Raw genomic sequence first — 11,555 nt, forward strand, 5'->3', positions numbered from 1 at the left:
TGAGGTTTCACCTTCACTGGTTTATTTTTCTTATTTGCTTTCACCAACCAAAAAACTCACTGAACTTAATCACTCAATCGATTATGACATATGAAGACCTAATAGATATTTCTGTATGATTAGTCGAAGCCCTTTAACACCCCAGTGTGGTTCAAGGTTACAGTGTGTAAAAAAACTTGCAAATTCAACGTGGATATTCATGGAAGTGTCAGCAAAGAATCTGGGTGTTATTATACGCACAGTATGAGGAACTGGACGTGCAGGTTATAGCCTTAGAAAGACTTTTAAATACCAAAAAACCACATGGACAGGAAAGACACGTATTGAAGAGCTAGACAGAGTGCAACCAGTTAATTAGTAATGTGTTCAGTGTGTTAGATTAACCATATTGTGCCCTTGATGCGTACCAGAACACTGTGTCTTACCTTTCTCTGATGAAGTCTGTCAGCTCCTTAGTGGAAATTTGGCCATGCTTCATGTTATGGTAGAGCACATCAAAGCCATTATTTTTTTCCCCCTGTTTGGCAGACAGAAACAAAAAAAAACGTGGAAGTTGATGCTCAGTCACTGCAAAAACCATTAAGTGTAGCAACACAAAGTCTGCTATTGATTACACATTACCGTTAAGGCTTTTTCTAGCAGCAGCGTTCTCATTTTTTGCATAGCTTCTATCTGCATCTGCAGTAAACTCTGGTCGACCATATTCATCTTGGCCATGTTTAAGAGAAACAACACTTAGAAATTAACAAATCAACAGAAGACTGGTCGAAGGCTAAAACCTACAATGAAAGACACACCTGAACAGCTTTCTGTGCTGCTGTAACCATGCCACTGGGCAACAGTGTCCAGTTGCACTTTAAAAATGCAAAGACATTCTAAATAATTCATCTAGATGAAAAACAGCAGTTTTGTTTTAACAAGAATTAGTGTCTTCTAGGGGTAGCGGAACAATCGATAACCCATAACGTTGTGATATTTTGTATCAATACAGGAACACACCAAATATCTACATTTTACTGAATAAAATAAAATCTTATGAACAAGAGGGCCCCTCTCATACAACACCATCCTGAGACAACATTAGTCAGCAAACTTACATTAAATTAGCTCAAACGAAGAACCGTCCAACACTGGACACACTTAGCTTGACAAAGCTACCTCATAACTGGCTCAGTTACATGAGTAAGAATAGGATGGTTGTCCAAAACTTGAGGGTGTTGCACACTCATTACCACTTCTGATTGCTAAATGATTGAAAAGCTTGCTTAATAAGAGGCAACCTTTCGCAGTCTGACTTGGACTGGATGCAATCACTCTCAAAGAGATTGCCAAATGTCTGCAAATAATTGTTATCTACTTTATAAATGTAGTCAAGATTGCCAACATGTTGCCATTGGTCTGAATAAGTCTTTGTCAATGAGCACAACTTGACTCAAGTGGCTGCCAGCTGGTTGTATTCTGGTTACATTCCTACAGAACAGGAAGGTTGCTGAGTGCAACTGTAATAGTAGATTTTCTGTCTATGCAGACAGCAACAAATATCTTTTTTTTAAACTATTTATCACAGCTAAATGCTGTATTATCAAAAACCAATTGCATTTAATTACCAAATTGACTCATTTAATTGCAATTGAAATGATATAAGACTTCATCAGGGTTCATCTAATGCCAACAGGAGGTTTTATTGACAATCTCATTTTGCAACAAAAAAATAACTTAAGTGAGATAACTTTAACTTATTGTATAAAACAGATACTGACAGAGTTTAACACACATCACAACACATCTTGAATCTTGAATAATTTGCAGTTGAGGAAAAATCACAACATATGTTCACAATATTGGATCGCCAGGTGTCTGTTTATTCCTACCTCTATTTTCTGTATAATTCCTAAACCACTGAAATTACAGATAACAACTGTCAACACACAACACACCGCATGTGTACGGGCGGTTATATTTATAGAACATTTTGCAGGAATAGAAAAGTTCAGTCTTTGATCAAATGTAAACTATGTTCGCATTGCCACTTCTATTGCAGACTTATGGAATTAAAATATGCCTGGAAAAAAGGTTCTGTAAAACATTAGGATGTCACAGAGAAGATGAACCTAACTTACTGTGTCTAATTCTCCCAAAAGCATAAAAAGTAAACAAATAAATGAGAATTCACGACATAAAAATGTTTAGTGAGGTCACACTACAATTCTTTATCTTCATATACAACTATATGAGTCTTAAGTTTTTGTTGTCTGAAATAACTCGTCTAAAAGGGCATCCACACAGGAAGTGATGCGCTCATTGCATATTATTTTGCAGCTCATGGCTGGTCACTAGCTGACCTTCCAGGCTCCGATTGTCTGGACAACCTCCACCCTATCAAATGTCAATTGTCTGGGACTTGCGTCAATTGCTCACACTAAAGTTGAATAAAGTTTAAACATGGGACTTGTCCTAGTTATTAATTTCACTAACTTTTGGACACACCTTCAGTGTCTCTGAAATTACTGTTTGTACTGTTTCCACTTTAGTGCACAAATACAAATGCCTTCTGAAATAGGATCAGGAAAACATGCATTAAAATACCACCTTATACGGTGTGAAGCACATGAGAAAGCTGCATTTTGTAGCTTACTGGCTGCAAATCTTACATGGATTTGTTCACGCAGCTGCTAGAGGATATTTTAAAAATGGGGCCTGGGACAAGCTAGACTCTATAGCTGAACTTGATCTTTGACCAACAAAGTCGAGCCAGTTCATCCCTGAGTTAAAATGAGTGATTGTGGCACATGAGGCCCCTCCAGGTGATGCTGAGATATTACATTCATGAGAATAGGATGAACAACCTGGAAACATAATGCCTTTGGCCAAAGCAGCTGTGAGTGACTGGGGTAAAATAAAAAGATTGAACTTGTACTATAATGGCTGTAGTGCATGTATGTCTGTTTCCTATCCCCTCCAAGACACGTTAATCAATCTGGATAAAAACTGATATATCAACTACCCAGGTAGCAGTATTATCAACATATATATATCTTTTGGTAATTATTTTTATAACCCTAAAATCCTTACAAATTACATATATTATGTGCAGTAGCTGATCTCAAAACGAACAATGACATTAAATGTACACTACATGTACAGTGTTGTCGACAATACTTGTACATTTCTGTTTGTAAATATAGTTTGCTAAATTTTAGAGCAGTGGCACTTTAGGGTAACTGGAATGTGTGAAATTTACGAGCAACTGGGACAGTTAGTTAGAGGTTAACACCAGATCAGCCAAGGCTTGTTACACATTACAAAACCATTTGAAACACAACACTGACTACAAAACCTAGCTTTGATTGTACAAGAAAATGTGTGGCTCTTTGAAGCTAATACAATTAGCCAACGACTAAAGAGGGGGAGATTGAAGTGAATTGGACAGCCTGAGAGCGATTCCAGTAGAGAGCATTACAACCTTACAACCCTTTGCGGCAACAGGGACAAAGAGGACTGAACTGAGCTACTGCACACAGTTCATATATCAGCTCATGATATCTGCATTAGGAGTGTAGATTTTATATGTTTATAAAACTGCTGTTGTCTGACATGACTTATTTCACATTGGCTTGTGTTAACTAGTTTATAGGAAACGACAATGACGTGTTTTTGCAGCTTCACAGCAAAAGAAAGCTGCACGGGACAGCCACGGCCAATGTCTTACATATGCTTGAGCAAACCGAGAAATGAAATATTAAACACTAGAATTGATAGAAAAGTTGGCTTGTTTAGACCACTGCAAAGGCAGCATAATCAATCAATCAATAATCCATCTGATGCCATCAGATGTGGTGGAATAAAACCGATTATGACGGGTTTGTATTTGCATGACTGGTCTTTGGAAAATAGATCTGGTCCCGATTTCTAACCCTGTGCAGGGGTTGCAAATCTATGGCTACAGATGCATAAACAAGAATATGATATGAAAATAAACTATTTCTAGCATTTTAATTTGTTTTGGTTGTTGTTATTGTGGTTTGCAGGTCTGAGTACTTACTGCTATATGCAGCTAAAGAAAAAAAATGAAGACCTGCTCCTACTGACTTGGACTTCAATCAAAATGAAATTCAAACTAGCCAATGTCTTTATTTCTTTTATCTTTCCCAATTTAAAAGCTATTAGGCCACTTTTATTTATTATCAAATGAGTCTACTTTTTATTTGATTAAAACATGCGGAGGACAGATTTTTCCTCGACTTCACATTTGGTCCACGTGCCAAAAGATTTTAGTTTTTCACTCCTATTAGCAATGTTGCCATGCTAATTTATACTTAATAGGACATGTCATTCTGTATGATGCTTAAATTTGTTTTAGGGTGTCACAAGCAGTTCTTTGGTCAAAAATGTCTATTAAAAGTGAGTCTTTTGACCCCTACTCTAAAGCAATAGCTTTCCGACACTGGTAATAACCTTCTTTAACATATTTAAGCTAAACTTGGGCATACAAATGTGAAAACAGCGTAAAGATAGATCTTTAGGACAAAGTTGAATAATTTCACCCCCCCCAGCCACATAGACAAAGAAGATAAAGATCCAGACTAGAGAATGTCATCAGATTTATTTTCGATTTAAAAATATCCTCTTTTTCCAGCTTTACTTCCTCATTGGCCTTCTTGATTGCTTCAGCTCAGGAGGACACATGCCTTACTAGAAGCCTCAAAGGATGTCAAAGGAAAATCAATAACGGTAACATGACTAAGAACACTTTATTGGCACATTTGTTGTGATATTTTGGGAAATGAAATGTAAAAGCGATAAATGCTGATAGTTGGTGATGAAACTGCTGTCTGATGTCACATACAAATAAGAAAGTTTAACTAAAATGCATGTCACAATATGGGAAGACTCCAGTTCACCAGAGTTCACCATCAGTCTTGTATTAATCTGCAGTCCAGCTTAGTTTCCCCTCGAGCCGAGGCCATCGCAGATATTTCCTAGTTCCTGAAGCAATCCACTGTCAGCAGTTTAGCCTAAAGGCTAAAGCATTAACTAATGGCTTTAGTTTTCTTTTTCCACATATGTTCAGGAAGTTTATGTCAAGAAACTCCAAAAATAACTATATACAAATAAAATACACACTAAAAGGAAAGCGTTGTTCTCCAGGTCACAGCTCACTGGCCAACATTTACCCCAGTGAGCAGACCACTGAGGTGTGCTTCCTACTATAACAAGAAAACAGTTAAAAAAAAAAAAAAGTTTAGCTGTTACCCCACTTAACAGCAATCATGACATGCAAACTACTGCATGCATTAGATGTCAAAGATATAAGAAGCACAGTTTATGAGACCACATGTTACGCAACACTTTAAAACACAAACTAAGAGAGAGATTTAACAACTGGCCAATCGTACTACAAAACAGGGAAGTGACGAAAGTAAGTGAAAACACAGAGCAGAAAGGCAACAGGAAGAGAGCCCATTCTGTTCAGCTCCTGTGTTCGACTGGTACCTGATATCAATGAATACAAAAGAAAAAGAAACACGGGAAACAGCTAAGGGCGTTTTTTTTTCTTCACAATTGCTAAGGCTGGAATCAATTTCTAAAGCAGTAGAGAGAAATGTACAAATACATATAGATATATAAATAATATGTACATTTTAGATAAATATATAATATAAGTGATACCAGAGTGACGCAGTTTTTTTTTTTTACACTCATGTCTGTGATGTAATCAATGAAAACACTGTTTGTTTAATATTCCAACCACACATTAAATGTGCCCACCCCAACTGGACGATAACCTACTGAGAATTTAGCATACGTCAACTGTGGTTTGTTTGACAAACAGTACAGACGAGCTGAGACAGCTTCCTATGAACTGACTGAATTCATTAAAAAAGGGAAGAGAACAAGCTGTGTCAGCTGGTTGTACCATAATTACAGAAACAGGTGCTAGAATGAGAAAATCGTGATACACTACACTGCACAGACTACAGGGAACTAAAGAAAAAGTTGTATGCTTTAGGCCAAAAAAAATAGGTAATACTAGTTTCACCCATGAGGGGAAAGAAAAGAGAACTATTAAAGCCGGAATTAAATCTAAAGTCAGTGGAAATGAGCCAGATGGCTGATGGAACAATTGCCCAAGGAGAGAATAATTATACAAACATTGGTGACTAACGGTTCTGTGATACCTTTCCTGCACAACATTTTAAGCTTTTATTTCGAAACACCAGTTTATCTTTATTTGGGGTTACTGTCTGTGAAATCATATAAAATTTAATCTCACTCAGAAGTGGGCTGCTTTAAATATTTTTGACTTCTCATAGAGCAAACAGCCAAATTGATTTTCATATTTATCATTAATTGCTTATAAAATTCAGTTTTTGTTTTAGCCACCACTTATATCTTTATATTCTGATTCCAGTCAACCAGACTTTGTCATTTTTTGGTCTTCAGTGGTTCAAACTGTTGAGCAACAGTTTGAACGTTTTTCTTTAGACAGTGGCCGTTTTCATTCATTTTCATTTCAGGTTTTGTAACTGACACCTTTCAGAGAAATTTTCTGTTTGCTTGGTAAGTCACTTTACACTGACCTATGAATTGTTCAATGATAAAAAAGGCACCTAACTCAAAGGGGTGAACTAATGTTGTATATACACATGTAACAGACAACTTAGCAAATAACCCATTTTAATTTAATCTTTAGGCACTTTGGCTCTAGCATCCTGTCCCAAAAACAGATATTCTATTTCTTTACTTGAATCTATGACAAATGCCAAAGCTCACACAGTTTGACAGACAGAAAAAAGCATTTTGTATCAATAAGCTAATTCCCAAAGAGGCTTTAGCTAAGAACAGCAGAAGAAGTGGCAGGCAGATGAACAATATGTCAAAGTCCTGTTCTTAAGAGTTTGTCCAGTTTTCCCAGTGTCCCAGTGTTGGAGTGGTATTGTGAATACAGAAAAGTACCATCAGCTTTTGTCCCACCAAGCAATACTACCTGGAAAGTGTCTGATTGGCGACAGCTTCATTTTTCAACATGGGAATGATCCCAAACACAATATCAATGGAGTAAAAGTATACCTGGATAGAAGAATACACAATGGAACACAATCAGTCATGGACTGGCCTCCCCAAAGCCCGGATCTTAACATTGTTGAAGCGGTGTAGGATCTTAACAGAGAACAAAATAAAAGGCACCCAACATTCAAAGAAGAGCTTCAAGAAGTCCAGAAAACGATTCCTGAAGATCACTTAAAGAAAGTACCAGAAAGCATGAGTGCACACTGTGTTTAAAAATAAAGGTGTTCATACCAAATATTGTCTTAGAACTGCACAAACTATTTTTTTTTTGCTTTATAAACTATAATCGCATTTATGTTTGCAGATATTTCAAAAAAATCACTGCACATATTTCCACCGTTCTAGCAAAATATAAAGAAATAAGAGGTGGCACAAGACTTTTGCAATTTAAAGTGATGTAAATTATGAAAGTAAAGAAGAATGGTCAATAAAGAAAAAAAAACCCTGTCATTACATAGAGTGAAAGAAACTCTCTCTACATGTTATAACAGTTTATGTACTAGACAGAGTACATGGCTTTCTCACCAGAAAAACAATCTATTTGTTAAGTCAGTAAGAACATATCTTTGAAAACCACGCTTTATATTTACAGCAATTCAATACTGAGCACTGAACACAAAAAGAAACTGACATCTTTAATCTTAACTACCACCTTAAAAAGGAAAGATAAACCAAACCGCAGTGCTATGGTTTATCATGTAACATCTGCTGCACAGAGATGGACAGGAATTCATTCTCCTGCAGTCAGACTACAATGCACGGTTCAATATCCTTTATGTAGGGAATCAAGTGGTTGTTGCCTATTGTTGTTTATCATACTGCATATTGTTATACTGTACCTTCCAAACTGCAAAAGAACGCTAAAAAAAACTAAGCCTGGGAGTAAATGAATGCTTACATTATTTCAGACTATTTTTATTTGTAAGTTTGTCTGCCTCAGTAAACACTGATGTTTGTGTGCAATGCTTTTTCAGTTAAACAACATATATGTAGGACATATAATAAATGTGCTTGAGTAAAAAATGACAATTTAAAAATTTCTAATGTGCTGAATGTGTGAAATTGGGAGTATGGGCAAAAGAATTATAAAACATAGGTGCCGAGTGTGTAAATCTTTGGTATGCAAGCAGGAAAGTGGTACAGTGTAGCAGTTTACCTAAGCTCTAGGGGAAACCTATGAAAAAACTTCATAGGTTTCCCATGCTTGTTATTACAGCACTGATGTTGTGCTTTAGGAAGGGGGAAACAATACACAGGATTAGAAGTGTCTCAGCTGACATGACTTCTTCTCCTGTTCCGGTGTGTGCTCAGGTGAGAGCAGTGGAAAGAATTGCACGCTGTCCCTGAGGAATTTAGACAGAGCCAAACAACACAGTGTCTCTCCAACACAGACTGTAAACGGTGGCCCTGTACAGCCTGTAGAGCACACAGCCATGAGCTGCGCAGACGGCGCCTTGACATCAGAGTGTCTGGCCTCAGTCATGTGACCAGAGAGGTCTGGGAGCGGTGCACTGAGCTATCACAGCTCATCACAGACAACACACACAGCTTTAGTATGCGGTATGCACACAGAGGCTGGGCTTTGTTTGTGGTAGATACAAACGAAAACTTGACCATTACTTAACTTGTTAGGGATGATAACGCCAAAACGGGTTGGTCTAATGCAACTAAAACCGACTTATTTAAATATAAAGGGAAGAATGAACAACAAACAGCAAGAGGCAGGATGTTTGTTTCACACAAAAACCATAATTAGTGTAATGTTTTCACTCTCTGGTAATCTTAGAAAATTGCTACTGATTGTCAAGGCTGTTGGGTTGAACCACCACTCAATCCAGTTACAAAACCTCAACAAGCCCTTCCTCTGAAGGCAGAGCCATGCTGGTTTGATTTGAGAGACAGCTGAAGAAAATTAGGCAGCCAAAAGGATGTGTGTCACTCCTGTCCACCTCTTTATTAGCGTCACTCTTTGCCGTGTCAGTGGGACACTGCGTGTGAAGTGTGGGACAATATATAAGACAACATATTGGCTGTCTCTATACTGCCTAGTCAGTGCTAGTGCTCTGTTGAGACTCCATGTTAAACATAAGGTCATCATAGTTTTGCTACAACAATCCAATGACTCAGGCATTTCAGCACATAGGCCACATCTTGCACTTTTGCGCCAGAACTTCCATCGAGAAACCAAACTCTTGCTTAGATTTCGTACAGAGAAAGAAAAAGGAAATGAAACAAAGCCTGCAAATAAATCCAAGGAGTAGAAATGTTACAGCTGGTGACCAGTCCAGTACTGCAACTATGACAGATAAACAGCACTGCCTGAATTCCTAAAGAACTTTTATATTCAGCTGAGGAGATCCATTTTGTATAGATGACAAAAAAGGGGAAAAAAAAAACTCCAATGAAAACATCAAAAAAAAGTGAAAGAGCATGGGATGTGAATGGGGAAAGCCTCTCTGCTTAGCAATATAACAAACAAACTGAAAAACTCAATACGTCTGATAAAGATGATGATGATTTGTAGTCAAGTCAAAAGGGAAATGGATGCATCTCCTCTCAGTGCCAAGTATGTGCGCTCATGTGTGTCCTGCATGTTAAACACACAGCTGATCGCGACCATCACTGGATTCTCTTGTGGCTCACAGCAGGGCACAAAGGGCAGATTGAAGAGTCAGGAGTGTCTCTGATTGCTCCTCTTTTGCCATTTAGATATTGATGAACTCTCATTTAGGAACAAAAAAGGCGTTAGTGGGTAACAGCAGTGTTATTGGTAATTACTTCAAGCACTTAGCTTAATGTAGTTTTCCACAAATATTCATTACAGCCCCTTTATAAGCCCTGGATCACCTCCAGAGTTCAACTAAGGCTAAAACTTAAGGATGTGTTTGTCCACCTTAAAGAAGACAAGAACAGATTCTGATTGGTTGTTTCAAGCTGAGAGTCCTGTTGTATTATATATAAATGAGTAACAGATTTTAAAAAAAAGAACAGAAAAAGAAAGGGGGAGTTACAGCAGTTAGGTACAAATTTACCCATGGGTTTTATTCAAAACTATGTCGCTGTAAGAATTTGTAACATTTTAGCTATGACGCATAACCAATACTTGCCGTAGTGTTATAGTGCAATACATACACCGTCTTGACATGGAGGAGTAGCCCTAATAAGGCCAATACTGTTCGAGTTTCACTTCTAATGGCACTATCTTTGTGACTTCAGTGTAGTGCAACAAGTAGTAACGGTAGACTTCTACTTTCCCACCTGCTTTGACACAGCCACGTCAAATTATTATCGGGAGAGAAATGACCTTTAGGCAGTACGCAGAAAGCGCTGAGCTCAGCTTAACACAGCCTGTGCTCTGCGGCACCAGCTGTACGAAATAAAGTATCGCTATTTAGGTTGGTATTGAGGCTTTAAAATCTATTCTAACTTACTAACATCTGGTATCGCACTGAAACTTTGTCACGGAAGAAAATGACGCGTACGACCAACGGCTATGACTGACAGCCGAGGCGTCCAATAGCATTCAGGGAACTGACCATATACGTTCCAAGCGATCCTGACCGAGCCAATTGACAGAAAACAGGGGTGGACGCTTCGACGTTTCATGTTAGATTGGTTCACAGAGGCCCAAACCCCGGGGTAGCAAAATATTTGCCGAAGGAAATTAGCGGTGGCCGCGGGGTTGCTGACCAGGACACTGAGACTTCAGAGGGAACTAAGCTTGTGAGCTAGACGACTTCCTCTGCAAAACGAATAACACTTGATTCCTGATTGGCATGAACATGATAAGGAGGGAACATAGCATGATAATAGCACCGGTGTAAACACCGTGAATAAAAAAGCACCACCTACCCAGAAATTCTCTAGGAAGTACGGCGTTATCATCTTGCTTTATTACTCTTCGCCACAACTCTTCAGTTTGTTGTAATGCAACTTTTGAAGCGTATATCATCCACCGTCCTCCCCCCGTTTCTCTTGTATCTGCCTTTCCCCGTTTTCCTCCTCTCCCCTTTCTTCTCCCTCCCCACCTACAGACTCCACCTCCACCCGGCGTCTCTCCCGTAGAAATGTAGACGTTCAGTGGGTGAAACAGCGCTATCAATGGCGAAGAGAGACACCACAGTCGCCGGGTGAAATGCTGCCTTCACATGCTTTACGAAAATTCCCACATAGAAGGTCGAGATTGACTAAAATACACATAAACCATAACGCAGCTATGTGAAAATAATAGTATATAAAAATAAATAGTAAGATATTATTAGCTATATCACTGTTTGTTTTAGTTAGCATTACTTATGAATTCAGCATCTACAGATATGTCTCCCTGTTTAATAAATCTATGTGCCGATTTGTTGTGCACTAGTGGGTAAAGATTATTCATACCCGTTTAAACGTCCTTTTCCAGTGGGATTGTTTATTCAACACACGTTCTACAAATATTGCAAAAGCAAATACTCTTGTTACGGTTGTGGTTTATTTAAAGC

The 11,555-nt window shown here is 38.2% G+C and overlaps 1 protein-coding gene across 2 annotated transcripts in view; it reads right to left on the reverse strand.

The window, feature by feature from the left end:
• The window catches only part of fcho2 (FCH and mu domain containing endocytic adaptor 2), a 51,077-nt gene extending 39,990 nt beyond the window's left edge, over nucleotides 1–11,087 (reverse strand). Inside the window, exons 1-3 of one of the 2 annotated variants that reach the window (XM_040007324.1) lie at nucleotides 10,924–11,087; nucleotides 622–708; nucleotides 426–517 (exon numbers count right to left, since the gene is read on the reverse strand). In XM_040007324.1, the coding sequence (XP_039863258.1) occupies nucleotides 426–517; nucleotides 622–708; nucleotides 10,924–10,956 (212 nt within the window). In that variant the 5' untranslated portion in view covers nucleotides 10,957–11,087. The remainder of the gene's footprint in view (nucleotides 1–425; nucleotides 518–621; nucleotides 709–10,923) is intronic. The other variant, XM_040007325.1, reaches the window with a different exon arrangement.
• Nucleotides 11,088–11,555: the final 468 nt, after the last annotated feature.

Source organism: Simochromis diagramma, unplaced genomic scaffold, assembly GCF_900408965.1.
Source record: "Simochromis diagramma unplaced genomic scaffold, fSimDia1.1 OVJJ01000682.1, whole genome shotgun sequence".
Taxonomy (NCBI): Eukaryota; Metazoa; Chordata; class Actinopteri; order Cichliformes; family Cichlidae; genus Simochromis; species Simochromis diagramma.